Source organism: Pezoporus occidentalis, unplaced genomic scaffold (genome assembly GCF_034315485.1).
Source record: "Pezoporus occidentalis ecotype Australia unplaced genomic scaffold, CSIRO_AGI_Poc_V1 ctg15, whole genome shotgun sequence".
Taxonomy (NCBI): domain Eukaryota; kingdom Metazoa; phylum Chordata; class Aves; order Psittaciformes; family Psittacidae; genus Pezoporus; species Pezoporus occidentalis.
Genome location: NW_026913316.1, coordinates 2517797 through 2536814, shown reverse-complemented (window position 1 = coordinate 2536814; position 19018 = coordinate 2517797). Strand labels below are relative to the sequence as shown.

The following is a 19018-nucleotide window of genomic DNA, read 5'->3' as shown; positions in this document are numbered from 1 at the left end:
TCCTCTTGTTTACTCCCTGCTCTCTTCAGTGCCCGTCTCCCGCACCTTTCCCTTTCACAGCCAGTCATGTGCTCCCTCTTCATCCCACCTAGTAACTCTTCACTTTTTGCCTGTTCCAGTTTCATCAAAGACTCCTTCTTCTCTCTCCTTCCAGAAAGACCCTACAGCTGTGCCATCTCTTCCTGTTCTGTGGTCTATGTTACTCTACCTGTGGTCACCACAGGTAGCTGCTTGCAGACATTTAGTTGGCAAAAAGTGAGAAAATTGAAAGAGAGAGATGTTATATAGACAGATAGTTAGGGCTGGGTCTCAGCAGTATTTTGCAGAGGCAAAAACGACAGGATTATGTGCACTCTAGTCGTGTTGCCAGCCACTACAGTACAAGCCCAGTCTCACTTGGAAGCCCTTTGGCTTTTGACCCAGGTTATCTTTATGCCTCTCAGAAACAAAAAAATCTGAGCAAAGTTAGAGCTAAACCAGCTGGGTGAGCAAAACAGGGAAAATCTGGGACAATAATAAGCACACATTTTACTCTAACCATCTGGTGGGCTCACCTTACCCTTACACTGCTAAACTACCTCAAGCTGCTAGCCTGCTGCATTTAGCTACTCACAGTGGCAATCCTACTCACAGGGACAATTTTCACAGCTCACTGCTCTCCAAAGCAACATCACAGAGCACTACAAAGTACAGTATTTGCAAATATATGCAACAACACGCAAACTACTCCTTCCCCCTGCATCTCCTTCTGGTTGCAAACACCAATGCCTAAAAATTACTTTCAGCTTTTTGCCCAAAACAGTCAGAGGAGGCAATAATGTTTTGTCTTTACTAAAGGACAGGGGTTTTTCACTTGTGGTTAGGCACCCATCTGAGGTACCTTGGCAACTTTCTTCATTTTCTAAGGACTCTGGGGAAAAAGAAAGAACCTTAAAGAAAGCTTCAACAGTCTGTAAGCTCAACACCTGGAAGAAAAACTAAAGAACAGTTTAATAGTGCAGTTGGGATATTTTGCAATCCTCTTAACAAATTACATTATGACAGTTTTACTGAAGTTCATGGCAAACTACCAGCCCAGATGCAAAATTCCCTCACTAGCTCTTAGTATAGCAGTGGCAGGAAGGGAAGGAAAGAAAATATATTGCCACAGGTGCCACCATCTGCTCCATGGTCTGAAAGGAGAACTTTGTTTTAGAGCTTTATAAACCCATTTTATTCTCCATTTTCTGAAATCCAGTATTCTGTAATCTGCTGGACTTTGATATACTTCAGTGCCAAAGATGAGAAATGGGCAAATAAGTAACATGTGGCTGAGGGAGGTTTCTGAAAGCAGAAAGAGGAGGTAGGCACTAAACCCCCATGGGAGCTCTGCAGCAAAAGTACTCATTATGCGTTTACCTTTATGTTTCCCTACCTTACATGAAACAAAGCTAGATTGGTTTGTGTCTCTGTGGCAAAACTACCTACCTGAAATATGGCCCCCTCGCTACACCTTTCTAGAGGCTAAAGCTATTACTCACTGCCTGCAGTGAAACACATTGGAGTCTCATTAGTTAAAGGTATGAAGTCCAGTTTGATTAAAACCTACACTACGTAGGCAAATACAGTCCTAAATAACAAACTTAGTATGCCTGTGTATGTGGCCAAAATGAGTTACAGCAAGGCCTTCAGATGGGCAGGAGCTGAATTTACAGGTGTAGTCACCTTTACAACATCTTCCATCAGTTCTCCAAGTCCAAACAAGTTCAACTTCTGGTCAGCCTGCCAGCCCCGAAGCCTCACTAATCCAGCCCAGCAATCATTCAGCTTTCTCCCTGTGGCCTGCTCTGTCTGCAGAGACAAAAACCCCTCCAAGACGTATCAGCAGAGTTCCTCAGAGCTGGAGGCTGCTGCTGAGGAAGGAGAACTGCTCCTCATGCTAGCACAGCTGGCACTGTGCAGAGGCACATATGTTTAAAGGAAGTGCACAGTCTGTTATAAGGTACCACAAAGCACAGATGCCATTCTACCTGCAGGCTAGAAGGTATTAGGTATTTTTGTTCACTGACCGAGTGAACGTTACTTTGTGGACATATTGGCATGTGCATTTATGTGGGTGGATGAGTCATGGGGATGTGCTTTTCTTTGTCATTGGTGACTATGGGCAGTACACTAAAAGCCCATTCCTGCTTGGAGTTTAGGAGTCAGAAAAGCTGAGGAAAATAATTAAGACAAAACAGTGACCGTCTGGTTTAGACATCACAGTAAAAAAATACAGTAAAGAAAAATAATAAAGTAATGCTAACCTGACAGAAAGAAATGCAAAAATGAAGCAAAGAGTCATCTTGTTGCTGCCATAAAGATTAAACTGAAACCCCATAAAAGAGATCCCACTCAGTGTGTAAAAAAAGTAAACAAGTAAAGAAGAACTAGAAGTTAAGTCTGTGCAATATTAAACAAAGGTATCAGATGCTACCAAAACACTTGTGCCAGAGAGCAGAAATCAGAATCTGGAATTCAAATTCCAAGAAGGCAGAGGATCCAGTGGTTCAGATTCAAGCTGTAGCTGACTATTTTCTCTTTTATAAAGGACCTTCATCCGCTTGTGAAGAGTTTATCAGCAGTGGGCAGGATATCATAGAATCATAAAATCATTCAGGTTGGAAAAGACCTTTAAGATCATTGAGTCCAGCCATAAACCCAAAACTGCCAAGCCCACCACTAAACTGCGTCCCCAGGTGCCACATATTCACATCTTTTAAATACCTCCAGAGTTGGTTACTCCACCACTTCCCTTGAATTGATCAAAATGCTCTAAGGTTAATAGGAAAGGACTTACAAGACAGAACAACACCCAAAGGAACAAAAGCATCTGCTTGAGGTCCCCTGATCAGGCGTCACGTATCTACTATGCCTACCCCACTGTTCTTCTGCAGCTGATTCACCTTATATCAAGGCTGCTAGGTTCAGTAGAAGTGAACATTATAAACCTGAGTTTGTAATGTACAATCTATACACCTGTTTGTCAGTGCTCTGTAGACACAAAGGATATTCTCAAATACAAGTTTTGACAATGTGTGTGGTTTTTAGTAAACTAAATGTTAACACTGGCAAAATGCTGAGTTTTCCATCTTAGATGCCATATTTCTCAAATACATAAACCAAATATATAATGAAATGCAATACCTGTCCTACAGCCGTTCTCAATTCTCCAAGGTCAATGAATTTTGACAAAATACGCCTTGGTTTCACAGTCTTCCCTTGTCTCAGGAGTAATTTGGCAAAGCTTAGCCAAATTCCCTGAGACATCTGTTCATTCACATAAAAACCAAGCTGTAATGGTTTGCCAGCCAAGATATTACCTTCTAAGAAACCAAGGCTCTTTTATTTAAAATCCATGTGAGACAGTGGTTGTAGGGAGATCAATTTCATTATCTCTGTCTGTTCTCATAGCAACCCTGATAAATGGGGCTCGAATCCATCGCTGGGATTTTGAACTGACTTTATAGAGTATCTGAACCACAAACCCACATTGCTTTCTTCCAGGAAGGTTTGTACATTGCTATCCTCCCATTACCCCAGCACTGCACAGGCACATGTATCAGATATGTCTTCACCAGTGAATAAAGGTATCTGCAGTTCTCCCATACTGTTTCTTTTCTATATGTGATGAATCTAGAACCATGTCAGGACTGGTAGGAAGCACAGAAGTCACTGTCTGGCTCTTCCCTTTGTCTGTAGGTCACTGGAAGCTGCACAGATCCAGCCCAAGGGCAAGATCAGGGAGGGCATCATGGAACTTCTCACCTCCCATGTGGAGGTACTATTTTTACCAGCATGATTCATGGCAACAACACCCTGCAGGCCTGAAGAGACTTTTCCTGTGCTGGCTGGACCCATGAGAAATGGGTCTTACCTTTCCTGAAATTAAAGAGCAAGGAGATGGGAACACAATGTGTGTTGCCCAAACTGGATAAGAGCATTAGTCACTGGCCAAGGGTACAAGTGAAGAAGCGAGGGAAGATTTTGCACTTTTACCTCAGAGGTCTGGATGAAATATTTTTGAAATACAGGAAAGTTTCATATCAACTCAGTATGATGCAGGGAGAACTATTTTCTTGTGGGAGATATGTGGTGCGTTGCAGGAGGAAGTGGAAGAAGTGATGTAAAGAAAGGGTTTGAAATGGAGGGATGGCTGAAGAACCCCTGGATGGAATCTGAGGTGGAACCCGCCTTGTGGGAGACTGAAACAAAGGCACTGGGGAGTTCAAAGACACACAGTGGCTGCATCTCCACCACAGACCACTCAGATCTGGCCTGACACATGCCCCCGGGCAGGATGAAGCTAGACCGAATGTGACTGCATGAGGGACCTGCCAGGCATGGCTGGCAGAGGCAAATGAGAGAAGAAAAGCATTGTGGAGCAATGGAAACAATTGAGGCGCTGCACCTTGAAGGGCAATGTTCTGTGAAAGCTGAGGGCTCCCTGGGCTCACATGAGGTTCTAATAATGTTAAGATACACAAGATCAGATTTTAAAATCTATTTTTATATTTACAGGTTTCAGCATTTGAAAAGCCATTTCTGAGCATCTACTTAGAAAGTAAGTGAAAATAAGCAGTGTCGTTGCAAAAGAGTTTTAGAAAATATTTTGATGGCTTTATTAACGTCTTAATCAATATAGTCTGTGTTATTTTCTGGTTTCCGTCAACAATTGACTTATATTAGGGACATTTATTTATGCTAGAGATATTTATTCAGCCAGTTGATCATATCCTTTCTTCCTTCCTCAATGTAAGGTTTATCTTGAGGATTGATATCTTCTCTTTTGCGATGTACAAACCCATGCGTCTGGCCAGGGTAAATTTTAACTTCATAATCAACTTTACAGTTTTGTTTAAGCTTCTGCTCCAGTACGGTGACCTGTAACACAGAATGTTCCATGTTGGTTAAGTACATTGTTAACATGGTATGTACTTACACTCCTTAAATTGCCCTGGTTTTTCACTCTTCTGTGAGACAGTGTGTTCTTGCCGTTGTTTTCCTTCTAATGATTTTATACCCAAATCCATTTCTTTTACTACACTTTCTTTACATAAGTAGGCTTTTTTTTCTCTGGGAAAATAAGAGCATGTGGCTATAAAAAACTATAAAAAGTATATGAGTTACTGCAATAATACATGTAAAGGTAAAAACACCTATTGCTCAGTGTCGTGAGAAGGTTAGAATGTAGTGATCACTGTACCAGTTACTGCTGACAGACCTTGCCAAACAAAACAGGACAAGAAACTGAACTGGTTTGAAATTGAGGGAGGAGAGGCACAGATACAGAATCAGCAGTTCAAAGCGACTGGCATTCTTGGCAGGAAAATTAAAGCCAACACCACTCAATGAAAGAGTATCTTCCTCTTTGATCCCCTTGGTAGATAATCATCTTCCTCCCACCATTCTCCCCCTGGGCTCCCCAGAAAGGCTGTTGCCAAAAGTACCACAAAGGAGCAGCTCTGCATGACAGCGGGGGAAGGTCATGGGATCTTTTAAATTCTCCTACAACTAGTGATTCCAGCAGCAGAGATGGGGATTTTCTGCTGAGTTTGTGCACCATCAGCATGATTAAAGAGGGTCTCCTGTCTTAAATCTGACAGAAGTTTTCATTTGGATTCTTGCTCTTTTCCTCCTAGAAGCATTCATATATAAATCATCCATATTTTGCAACAGAAACAGAGAACATTTTTTTGGGTCACTTTAAAACTTTTTGATTTGAGGATGAACATAAATTTGTGTAGAATTATCGTAATAGTGAAAGAGGAAGAAAATGCAAATTAGTTTTCTAGTTTCTCTTAATTAAACATCAAATTACAAAACAAGCATGAAAAACATTAGAAGACATTAAATATCTCTGATAGGAAATGCACCTGCTGCAATGGGATGATCTCATCCTTTTCACCAAAAATGAAAAAGGTGGGATGAAGAAAACTGGATGTGTCCGCAAAGAACTTTATCACTCCTAGGGAAGAAGGAGAGACATATACAATGAGTCATGCTACTTAGAGTAGTTAAATCACTACCAAAGCTGTACAGTTGAAATAAAAGACATTCTGTTCAGTAAAAGCTGATCAGTTTGTAATGGAATTAAACACGCTTTGCTTAAAAGTCACTTTTGGTGTGAGAACTTCTTGTGATTTAGGATGTCATTAAAAACAGAAAGACAGCTCTGTCTGAAAAAGTCATGGGAGGATTATTACATTTTTGTGGTTTTCCTTGCACATCTGCTTCTGACCATTGCCAGAGACAGGGTCCTGTGAAAGATGGACACTTGAAAGCTGCTGGCCTCTAGCCTGGCATGGCCATTTTTAAGATAATTGTAAATATTCATCATTCCAAATACATGGTTAGGATTTCAGTGTACATATATTTACACTGATATAAATTCATAACAAATTGATATTGTAAGTATGGCTATTCAAATATATTTTAATTCGAGTAACAGTAAAACTAACTAGCTGCCACCCTGGCCACACTTTTCATTATTGAAATTATTACAACAGACAAGCAAAAAATTAGCAAGTAGCATTGCTGAATTGACTCAGCTGATCAGCAAATCAGTGCAGAAAAGGAGTCCCCATAAACTTCCTAGAAAAATACCTTCAACTTCCTTTCACCTCAAATGAATATCAATTGCTCTGCGTTATACATAGAATCATAGAATAGTTAGGGTTGGAAAGGACCTTAACTCATCTAGTTCCAACCCCTGTGCTATGGGCAGGGACACCTCACACTAAACCATGCCACTCAAGGCCTCATCCAACCTGGCCTTTAACACTGCCAGGGACAGAGCATTCACAACCTCCCTGAGCAACCCATTCCAGTGCCTCACCACCCTTACAGTAAAGAACTTCTTCCTTATATCCCCTGTTTAAGTTTGAACCCGTTACCCCTTGTCCTATCACTACAGTCCCTAATGAAGAGTCCCTCCCCAGCATCCCTATAGGCCCCCTTCAGGGAGAAGTACAGAGGTTTATAACAAAAATATTAAAGGTAGCACAAATGCATTAAGAATGGAAGCACGAGAGTGCGAAAACACTGAGTTAAAAAGCGGTTCATATCAGTAACAATGGACCACTGGTAGCATTGAAGAATAAGTTGCTCGTGTCATGACCTGAAAGGCTGCAGCCTGTGTAGCCCCCAGGCCCTATTTCTCATCAGCAAAAGACCCTGCACTCTAACAGAAGGGCAGCAAAAAGGCTGCAGCATACCACTACTGCCTCTGTCAGCCCAACAGCGGAACAGAGTACAGAGTTGTGCGTCTGTCGTGGTTTAAACCCAGTCAGGTAACTCGTTCGCTCACTTCCCCCCCTTTCTTGCCCTCCCCCTGCTCTCGGAGGGACGGAGAGGAGAATCAAAAAGAATGCAACTCCCACAGGTTGAGATAAGAACAGTTTAGTAACTAAGGTATAACACAAATCACTACTGCTACCACCAATGATAATAATGATAAAGGAAATAACAAGGGAAGAGAATACATCATCTCACCACCAGCCAACCGATAACTCGCCCCCCCAGCCCGACCAAGCTCTGACCGATACCTCCTCCAACCCTGCAGTCTCCCAGCCCTTCCGGCTAACTCCCAGTTACATCCTGGGCATGACGTGCTGTGGTATGGAATACCTCTTTGGTCAGTTTGGGTCAGGTGTCCTGTCTCTGCTTCCTCCCGGCTTCCCCTCCTCCCTGGCAGAGCATGAGGCTCACAAAGTCCTTGGCCAAACCTAAACATCACTATCAGCTCTGTTCCCAAGCTGAAAGTCAAAACACTGCACTGCACCAGCTACCAAGAAGGGGAAAAATGAGTGCTACTGCTGAACCCAGGACATTATCCACCCCTTATTCCATACCATTCACGTCATGCTCAGATCCCACATTTTCAATATACCATCACTCTTATCTAAGTGCATGGACCAGTAGCTACAAAGCTGCTGAATCCATCTGGTCCATGATGTCAGGCTCCATCTCTTGTAACAGTCTTTCAGAGCAGGAGAGACTGTGTGCAGTGTTCACACTCGTGAATAACCTGGGCAATAGTGTCCATTGCTAAGTCCACCCCTCGATCATGAGTCCATCTCTATGTTGCATCTCTGCTCTGATGGCCTGAAGTGCCATGGGCCCACCAGGCTTAAAATAATTCACTGTCCCCTTCAGCAGTTTCTGCAACTTGTTGCTGGGGACTCCATACAGCTGCCTTCCATCTCCGATGCTTCCAAAGCACTGGAGGGGCCCAGTGGACTAGATACTTGCCCATACTGTCCCACACACCCTGCCACTCATGACTGTCCAGCTTTGGAGAAAATCGCTTGGTCCCCTTATATCCTCGTCTAACCCCAGACAAGACCCAAACCCGACTCTGCTTAACTTCTGAGATCAGACAAAATGGTTGTGGGTAGAACACAGCCTGTGTGTGTGCCAACATGCTGATCCCCATCACAATCAGCAGGCAGGTCCCAAGGACACCCAAAGGCCATTCAAAACCTTCAGCACTCTCAGACGATGCTGCTGTACTTGTCACTGGGGCTGGTGTAGCTGCTGTGCTTGCCGGCTCTCCCACCACCAGCTTCTCTTTTCCTGAGTGCAGCTCTTCCTCCTCTGCCTTGCTGGGAAATGCTGCGTGGTCTCCTGCATCCTCCTGGGGCTCGGCGGGCGGCTTCCGGGAAACGCTCTCGGCCGTCGCGGGGCTGGGCTCCTCCGCGGGGCTCGGCTCTTCCGCGGGGCTCGGCTCCGCCGCGGGGCTGGGCTCGGCCTCGGGGCTGGGCTCGGCCGCGGGGCTCGGCTCTTCCGCGGGGCTCGGCTCCTCCGCCGCCTTCTCCCGCTGCTCGGCAGCCCCTTCCTTCTGCTCCTCGACCGCCCCGACCTCCTCCACCGGCAGCCGTCCCCTCGCGGCCTCCGGCCCCGCTCCCGCCGCCGCTTGGTCCCCGGGGCCGCTCTCCCGGGCCGCTTCGGCTGCCGCCGGCTCCCGGGGCCGCTCCCCCTCGGGTCCCCACAGCCTCACGAAGATGGAGAGTAGGGTGAGGGCCAGGACGGTGAAGAGCAGCCGGACGGCCAGGTACAAGTCCACGGCCACGTCCGTCCCGCCCTGCTGCTGGAGCCCACCCGTATTACAAGCCATTGCCATAAAGCACAGTGAGACAAGAACCTTAGCCCAGGCCCCATACTTGATAAACACTATCACAGCAAATACCGGCTCTATGTAAGTTACAACATTCTGAAGCTGTGAGATCAAGCGAAACAACTCTGAGAGCCAATAAATCAGCATTGTGACGAGTGACTATTAATCCAGTCAAATCTGTCGTTATCTCAACCCTTCGTGCCCCACGTTGGGCGCCAAAAAGAACTGTCGTGGTTTAAACCCAGTCAGGTAACTCGTTCGCTCACTTCCCCCCTTTCTTGCCCTCCCCCTGCTCTCGGAGGGACGGAGAGGAGAATCAAAAAGAATGCAACTCCCACAGGTTGAGATAAGAACAGTTTAGTAACTAAGGTATAACACAAATCACTACTGCTACCACCAATGATAATAATGATAAAGGAAATAACAAGGGAAGAGAATACATCATCTCACCACCAGCCAACCGATCACCCGACCAAGCTCTGACCGATACCTCCTCCAACCCTGCAGTCTCCCAGCCCTTCCGGCTAACTCCCAGTTACATCCTGGGCATGACGTGCTGTGGTATGGAATACCTCTTTGGTCAGTTTGGGTCAGGTGTCCTGTCTCTGCTTCCTCCCGGCTTCCCCTCCTCCCTGGCAGAGCATGAGGCTCACAAAGTCCTTGGCCAAACCTAAACATCACTATCAGCTCTGTTCCCAAGCTGAAAGTCAAAACACTGCACTGCACCAGCTACCAAGAAGGGGAAAAATGACTGCTACTGCTGAACCCAGGACAGCGTCGAACAGGTTTTCCAAACAATGAAAAAAAGATGGTGGGCAGCAACCTGTCCTGACTTATGCAGACTGAGGTAGAGAAAAATGCTGTGGCAAAGATGCACCTCTTAGTAACTGCTGGCTCCTAAAAAAGATGTGCCCGGAAACCATTTTGTTATCACCAGCCAAGAGGAACCTCAGCCATAACGAGGCCTTGGCATTTGTTGTCCCTTGTAAGCTGTGCTGCACGGAAGCAATCCTAACCATGCCACTTGAATACTTAGATCATGCTGGTTATGATTAAGTACAAAAATGTGAGTGTGCAAAATCAAATTGCTTAAAGATTTTGTGTAATAAAATTACCTTCTTCCATGAGATGTTGCACTGAATTTTGTTACAGCAGTAGTCCTACAGAATAGTACCAGTCATGTCTGCTAAGAATAGGTATTTAAGACTCACCATAGAGGGACACCCCAGCCTGTAAATGAGGATTTTTCAGCATCAGATGTTGTACTGCTGCTCCGCCCCAGCAAAACCCAACGACACCAATCTTCTTTGCACCACATTGTTCCTTTAGATACTTCAGGATGACATCAACTTCTCTGAAACATGTAAATGAAAGTGAATTAAGCCCCTAGCTCTATTCCTCTGCCCTCCAAGGTGGCTGCTGTTCAGAGACTGGCTGGGCATTGGTCTGCTTATGGGAGGCAGTGACTCTCTTTGCATCACTCTGTCTTTAATCTTTCCTTCACTCATCAAACTGTCTTTATCTCAACCCATGAGTTTTCTTCCTTTGTTCCTTTTATTCTCTTCCCCGTTTTGGGGGGACTGGGGGTGACTGAGTGATGGTAAAGGTGCTTAAGGTGATTTTATTAACAGCAGCCCAATTAATTTCACAAAGGGCAATACTAGTCTGTCCTGGGTTCAGCAGTAGCAGTCATTTTTTCTCCTTCTTTGTAGCTGGTTCAGTGCTGTGGTTTTGACTTTCGTCCTGGGAACAGCGCTGATAACACCGATGTTTTTAGTTGCTGCTCCGTAGTGTTTACTCTCACCAAGGACTTTCTCTGCCAGGGAGGAGGGGAAGCCAGGAGGAAGCAGAGACAGGACACCTGACCCAAACTAACCAAAGAGGTATTCCATACCACAGCACGTCATGCCCAGGATGTAACTGGGGGCAGTTACCCGGAAGGGCTGAATCACTGCTTGGTTGGGCTGGGTATCAGTCAGTGGGTGGTGAGTGGTTGTATTCTCTTCCCTTGTTATTTCCCTTATCATTATTATTATTGGTGATAGCAGCAGTGATTTGTGTTATACCTTAGTTACTGCACTGTTCTTATCTCAACCTGTGGGAGTTACATTCTTTCAATTCTCCTCCCCATCCCTCCAGGAATGTGGGGGAGGAAGAGGGGGGAAGTGAGAAAGAAGCTGTGTGGTTCCGAGTTACCGGCTGCGCTTAAACCATGACACTGTCTTACAGGCTAACATGAGTAAAAGTTTAAGAGACTCACAGCCAGTCAAGAATATCCCATTATCACAAATGTGACTATAAGCAAATTGTCTTATCAGGGAGGCAAATATTGTATGAAATTGCGTAAGTAAATTTGGGACTACTGCATCAAACTCAGCAGTAACATGCAACTGAGCTACATGTCAGATAAAACCAGGAAAAATACAGGCAGAAGAACGGGAAAGTAGTATGTTTTAAGATACCTGGGATCCGATGAGGAGCAGGACCAGTGTTCCCTAGTTAAATAGTGTTCAGTGACTATGTTTGCACCCTCTCTGAAACCCATGGAAGATGTGCCTACCTGTGGGAACTAAATCAAATTGAAGTGGAAGGAGTGAGCTACATTTTCTGGCCTTCGCTTGGTCTTTTGTTTCGAGTGGCTCATCTCACTTTCTGCACAAGTAAACAGTGAGCACTTCTATTCTTATTCAGAGTCTTACTTTTCTCAACAGAAGCACCCCCTCACATAAGCATGAGCTTGACCCACAAGCTGCATGAAATTTCTGTTTGTGGATTGTACTTGACCCATTAATAGTTTAGGATCTAATCCTGCATTTTTACTGAGGCAGAAATCGCTACAAAAGAAGGATGCCCACTGGCTGGGAAAGGAACAGTGGTCATACTTGTCTATTTTGCCGGCATTTCGGGTTTTCAGCCAGTCATCGAAAGTTGCCCAGTCATTAGAAAGTTTCCAAGCTTCTTGTCCCACAAAAAAATCCGGGCAGGTGGCTCTGAAAGAAGAATTAAAACACTTTATGACCACAAGGTAATACTGAGAAAGGATTAAAGAGAAGTCTGTGTGTACTGTACAGCAAATTCATTTTGTTGGGTACGCTTAGAATTTAACCTACATCAAAACACTACACAAGCAACCCTCATTATTTTTCTATGCATAATAAGCAGGCTTAGCATAACTTCCAGATACATTTTGTCCTGTTAAAATTCATTATTTGACAAATTGTTAACTGCAATTGAAAATACTCAGTGGTTTCCTACCAAAATAAAACAAACACAACCGCCCATTTTACATACATTGTACATACATGGTACATATACCATGTACATACACGGTAAATACATTTGGGCTAGAAGGGATGCTAATCCAGTAATACAGAAAAGAGGATACCCAATATGCTTTTCACATAATCTAGTACTTGTTTCTTTCTTTGGTGCAAGCTGGCACACTTCATCTTCACAGAACGCTTTTCAGCTTCTCTGGAATTTTTACCCTACGAGCAAAGTTGCACAGATGCTATGTCAGGAGGAAGGAAGCAGGCTGCTTTGGGCTCATAGAGGATGAAAGATACAGAATAGGATGTTTCTCTCTTTCATCTCTCCTATGCTTACCTACTATCTTGTTCTAGTAGGACGACTCGCTAGGTTAGATTTCTTACACTGTTAGAACAAAGAAGGAACTTTTTAGAGAAACATGCAAGGGAAGGCCATGAAATTATATGTATGGTTTATGTTAAAAAAAAAAAAGGAAATGGTTCAACAAACTTTTTTATTAAAAAGACAATGTGAAAACAGTAGTGTTTCTTACATGTATCCATTAGTTGCTAGCATATCAGCTATGTATCTGGTGTTCGGGAGTTCCCATCCAAATATATCATGAATCACAATCACAGCCTTGTCTGTGCTGGCAGGTGGTTTGCAAACATACGCCTTGATGTGCTCGACTTGCACTTCCTGCCCACGGCCTCCATAGTCAAACTTGTCTCCAATATCACATGGGCAGGGCCTTGATTCATTAGCCATGTGTGATACTAGGGAACAAAAACTATACAGTTGTGAATACCACAGCACACCATACTGGAAAATATTAAAGCACAGTGATATCATAGACTGTTGAATTTCTGAATCATTGCAGTAATACTGTGAACATGCTGATTACTGTTAGATCTAAGATGCTGCATTAGTCAATAAGCCCACTGGTTTGTTTTACTTATAAATAATCTTATTAGTTACTTATCAACATATGTTATGAGCTCTTCAGTGGGGTACATAACCAGGTACATAACCAGGATTTCCATGCCTTACAGTAAGTAATAGAGTAAAAATAAAGTTATGACCAACCAGCCAGGCAACCATCAGAGATTAATTAAATAGCAATTAAGTCAGTTCTTTCACTCTTCGTCGTGCGTACGTCCATGTCAGGAATGCATAACTGTCTTTAGTATAGAATGTAAAGGCTTAATACAGTACTTGGCATTTTGAAGAAAAACAAGCAAACAAACAAAACCCAACCAAACAAACACCACCACCACCACCCCCAGCTACTGTGTAGAAAGATAAAAATGACACTTAACATGGTATTTTCATCCAAAGACTTAAAATATCCCACAGCTGACTTTTAGTGTCAAGAAATAATTTTTCTAAACCAGCTTTAGCCTCAGATAATGCAGGCTTTTGAAGAAGGATACTCAGAGAAGGCACCAAGAAAAATATACCAATGAAAGCTAGAGTATAAAATCATATTTATGTAATATTAAATAACGAATGCATTCAAGCTCCAAGATAGGAATAAAGAAAACTGAATATAAGGAAAAATTCCTTAAGTTGAGGTAAATGTTTTGTCAATGTGGTAACAATGTGGTCTGGTTAATTTTTTACAAACTATTGTTGTAGTGAAAATAAACAAGTAGCTCACAAACCTCATAAAATGCCAACAGAATCTAACACAGGTTTATGTAGCTCCTTAGTCTCAAGTTAATGATTTATGCCATCAATCTTAGGTTTATCAACAGGGTGAACTGACTTCATATTGCTGCAAAATGTCCCGAATAACTTACTTGAATATGGACAGAGCATCTTCAAATTGTTAAAGAACTTGGAGAGAATTTAGATAAAGCTTTACCTAAATTCGCTAAGGATAAATTGCGTGTACTACCTAAGAAAACTTTGCTAGTACAGAAACAAGGATGCTCAAACTTGACTATGCCAAATATACTCCTGGAGAAAAATGGGAAAAAGCAGGTTACTGAACAGTCCTGAACTACTGGGATGTAAGTAGCTGTAGCACCAAAGGGAGAGCTTTAGGATCTGCACAGATTTCCAGGAACCAAGATGTTCTGGATTTTCAGACTTCAAAATTCAGAATATCCCAAACAGTATTAGCAGGGATAGGTTTACAGACTTCATTTTCACAGATCAATTCTAGACAAGTTCTATCCTATTTGAAAGCTCTGTCAACTCTGGGCATACATTTACACTAATCCTCTACTTCTCTTTTAAGTAAGCCACACCCATGCATAGATGGGGTTTTTCACATATTATTTTCACATATTTTCACATAATATTTTCACATATTATTATGAATGTTCACATATTCACTAGTCTCACACATAGGACTTCTAGTTTAAAATTAGTCTATCAGGAAAAAATAAATTAATAGATGAGCATATAAGACAAAATACAGTTTATAACAGGAAGGCGTTGATAATTAATTTTGCATTCACAAACTATTTCCCTTTGGTTAGATTAAAACCAGAAAATATAACAAAGCCAGCAATTGAGTATTAAATAAATACATATTTTCAGAACTGCAGAAGCACAAATACAATGCCCTTACCAGTCAGTGTATCCTTAAAGGCTTCAATTGAAGCATTTCACATTATCTGACAAAACGTAAAGCAACATGTGAAACATGATATATTTAAAGATGCAGGTGTAGCGGCTGAGTAAGAAAAACTCCAGGCACAAACCTGTGAGGGGTGTGTTTGCTTGTAATGGTTGTAAAAGCCATACAGACTTGCAAGCTTTGTAGAGCAGTTAAAATGGTTCACTATTTCTACATTTGTTGCAGTATGCATTCCATACAGTTTCATTTTCTAAGATGCCGACACATTCCTTAAGAATTACATCCATCCCCCCCTTACATCTGAAATATGAGCTCACTCCTCTAATCCAGATTAACAGGGTTTTAATGAGGGACAGAGTCAGTAAAGCAAAAGCAACAGTGCTGGGTGTGTGACCATAGCCAGAGGCGCACTGATTAGCATTTGTTACAGGTTTATATACTTTCACTACTGCATTAGCCACATACATATTCATAATTCCTGCGTATAGGCGGGGATTATTATAGCTAGCTCCAGGAACTTAGTATCATAAATCTCCTCCTCTTGGTGCCTGCGCACTGCTCTCTGGTGATCATGGGCAGGGGTCTTGAGGATGAAATAAGCAGTCTTCCTCATGTGGGCAGGGGTCTTGAAGATGAAGTAAGCAGTCTGATAGCTAGCAAAGACTTGGAACAGTGTGACCTTCCTGCAAAATTTATTGCAAGCAAAACAGGACGGGCAGACAAAGAGGATCCAAAGCTAGCAAGACATCAATTTGATGGATGGACCACTCAGTGGATAAAGAACTGGCTGGATGGCTGCACACAAAGAGTTGTGGTCAATGGCTCAATGTCCAGCTGGAGACCAGTAATGAGTGGTGTCCCTCAGGGATCGGTGTTGGGACCGGTCTTGTTCAACATCTTTGTTGCTGACATGGACAGTGGGATTGAGTGTGCCCTCAGCAAGTTTGCCGATGGCACCAGGCTGTGTGGTTCGGTTGATAAGCTGGAGGGAAAGAATGCCATCCAGAGGGACCTTGACACGCTTGTGAGGTGGGCTGATGCCAACCTCATGAAGTTTAACCATGCCAAGTGCAAGGTCCTACACCTGGGTCGAAGCAATCCCAGGCACAGCTACAGGTTGGGCAGAGAAGAGATTCAGAGCAGCCTGTGGAGAAGGACTTGGGGGTGTTGGTCGATGAGAAAATGAACATGGGCCAGCTTCAGTGTGCACTTGCAGCCCAGAAAGCCAACCATATCCTGGGCTGCATCAAAAGGAGCATGACCAGCAGGTCGAAGGAGGTGATCCTGCCCCTCTACTCTGCTCTTGTGTGTGTATTGTGTGCAGTTCTGGTGTCCTCAACATAGAAAGGACATGGAACTGTTGGAACAAGTCCAGAGGAGGGCCACGAGGATGATCAGGGGACTGGAGCACCTCCTGTATGAAGACAGGCTGAGAAAGTTGGGGCTGTTCAGCCTGGAGAAGAGAAGGCTGCGTGGAGACCTCATAGCAGCCTTCCAGTATCTGAAAGGGAGCTTATAGGGATGCTGGAGAGGGACTCTTCATTAGGGACTGCAGTGACAGGACAAGGGGTAACGGGTTAAAACTTAAACAGGGGGAGTTTAGATTGCATATAAGGAGGAAATTCTTTCCTGTGAGGGTGGTGAGGCACTGGAATGGGTTGCCCAGGGAGGTTGTGAATGCTCCATCCCTGGCAGTGTTCAAGACCAGGTTGGACGAGGCCTTGGGTGATATGGTTTAGTGTGAGGTGCCCCTGCCCATGGCAGGGGGGTTGGAACTTGATGACCTTAAGGTCCTTTCCAACCCTAACTATTCTATGATTCTATGATTCTAAGATGTTAGGGAGGCACTGTCTCTAAACTAACTGATAAGTAGAAGGATGGTGTGAAATAATACACTCATGTTTACTGGGGCCACTAAATCCTGTTATCTCACCACAGACTTACAACACAAGCATTGTTCTTTATCTTTGACCTAAGTTAAGCTAAAAGTACTTTGACCCCATGTTTTCCAGGCACGAGCTTTCCTCATATCTAGTGTGTTGTCCTGTCGTCACCCCCCCCATCCCCCCCCTTTTTTTTTTACCTTTACAAATTCTTTTGCTATGTGACTCCATTTTGCTTAAGAGCTCTGTCCATTTTCAACTTGTTGCCTAATCTTGTGTCTTTAGTGAGCTTTATTTCTGTTATTGCGATCTCATACAGTTATATCCACATAGCAACACCTATGATTTGCAAAAGCCACCACATTAATGTATCACACATCCATCAAAGCTATTCTTTTAGGAGGATGTGTTAACCCACAGCCTTGTGTTCCACCACCTCCACCTGCAAGCACTTGAGCATTTATCTGAAGAACAAACAGGAACTTTGGTTTTCAGAAACTCGAATCCACAAGCAGACAAATTACAAAGACACTGCTGTGTAGCACTTCTCTTTTAACAGACCCTCCTGAGTCCTCCCCCTGTGAGAGGTTTTCCTCATCTCAGGAAGGAAAATAACAGGTTTCTGAGCCATCATCTCAAACAATCAGGGAAGAAAGCAGCCCCCTGATAGCATTTAAATGAGCATGGACTCTTTAAAAACGCACGTAGACAAAATGGAAGTCCCCCGGGAACGCTGAGTCAGGCCTCAGTACGCACTTGTTTACATTTCTCAGCACAAAAAGCTGTGAGGGCTTCTTAACAAACCAAACACCCCACACATACCTGTAGCACAGCAAGTGTGCGCGGCAGCGGAGGCAGGTCGCAAGAGCTCAGTGCAGATGGTCACCGCTGCGTGTGATCCCGGCAGACAATGCTTACTCAGAAAACGAAAGGGGCGAGCGCAGGGATCGGGTTTCTCCAAATAAGAGTTATGTAAGGTTCCTGCCTTTATTTTTGCCTAACGCAGAGTCACAAAGTTGAGTGCCCCTTTACCTTAACATTAAACTTTAGATACTGAATAACTTTCGTTTTGCTGTGATTTCATGTTGCTTGATAGGAAATCCATGCAGGTTTTTTTTTACTTAGAAGGCAAAAAATTCAACACACTTATGCTCTCTATGCAGCTGGTTGCACTTTGTACTAATTCAAACAAGAGCTGCATCTGGTTTTTTGCTTTTTGCTTAGTCACGGTATTAGGGCTACAGCACACATGGTTTCGGCATTTCTGAATGACTGTGTTCCCTAAATATACAAACTGATCATCTTCCTACACATTAGCTACCATTAGCTAATGGAACTTCATTAATGTGGAGTTATCCATCTTTTACTGGGGTAATTAAGGCACAATAAGCTTTCAGACCTATATAGTCTTCTCCAGGAAAAACGTGTTACCAGACCTGTAATCACCCAGGTAATAGCTGGATTAATATATTACATGGAAGGTTGGGAAAAAGCAAAAGAATTAAAATCCCATTGACAGAGATATGTTTAATTTGTCCTGTTGGTTATTTTTACAAGAAGCACACCACAATGTATACTTCTCTGATAGTATCTTTAATTTGAGAGAATAGTAAAATTAAGACTTTCCTAAATTACGTTTTCTCACCATTAAATCACATGGCAGTCTTTATCAGTAGCACTGAGAAGGTGAAAAGGGACATAGATTCTTTTTTTTCTTACAACAGGAAGTACCAGCAGCCAGTGCAGATACTAGGCAGCTGGTTTCAAACTAATGAACACAAGCCTTTCTCCTCATGCCGCATAATTAAACTGTAGAAGCCACTGTCATAAGATGGTCCGTCAGTGGCCATTCCACACACTGCTCCAGTGACCACATCCAGCTCAGAAAGGTAATCTGCAAAAGCAGCACCCCATCTGAATAATCTTAGCCACAAATTTTGAAATAAGATATGCTCACTTATGTCATCTGACATAAAAAGCTTAGTCTGACAAAATAAGCTTCACCAAACAATGTCTTTGTGTCCCCAAAGTTTGGACTTGTGATTTATGTACTGCTTAGATGGATAATGGCCATAATAAACAAACAGACTAATTTACCACTGGATTAATTTATTTCAAGCATTAAGAAAAATCTCAAGGAAGTGGAGAATATTTCACAGC

General features: G+C 43.2%; 1 protein-coding gene across 3 annotated transcripts; it reads right to left on the bottom strand.

Moving 5' to 3' along the window:
- Nucleotides 1-4511: 4511 nt before the first annotated feature.
- Nucleotides 4512-17821, bottom strand: CMBL (carboxymethylenebutenolidase homolog). Of its 3 annotated transcripts, none has more exons than XM_062610838.1 (6): nt 17681-17821; nt 12939-13175; nt 12019-12126; nt 10348-10490; nt 5895-5986; nt 4512-4902 (listed from the first exon to the last, which is right to left on the bottom strand). In XM_062610838.1, exons 2-6 carry the CDS (start codon nt 13151-13153, stop codon nt 4723-4725), a joined length of 738 nt encoding a protein of 245 aa, XP_062466822.1. In that variant the 5' UTR covers nt 13154-13175; nt 17681-17821; the 3' UTR covers nt 4512-4722. The 3 variants fall into 3 exon arrangements, with proteins under 3 accessions (XP_062466822.1, XP_062466823.1, XP_062466824.1); XM_062610839.1 differs by having other exon boundaries at nt 12939-13207; nt 17681-17816; XM_062610840.1 differs by having other exon boundaries at nt 12939-13161; nt 17681-17815.
- Between the last annotated feature and the right edge of the window lie 1197 nt (nt 17822-19018).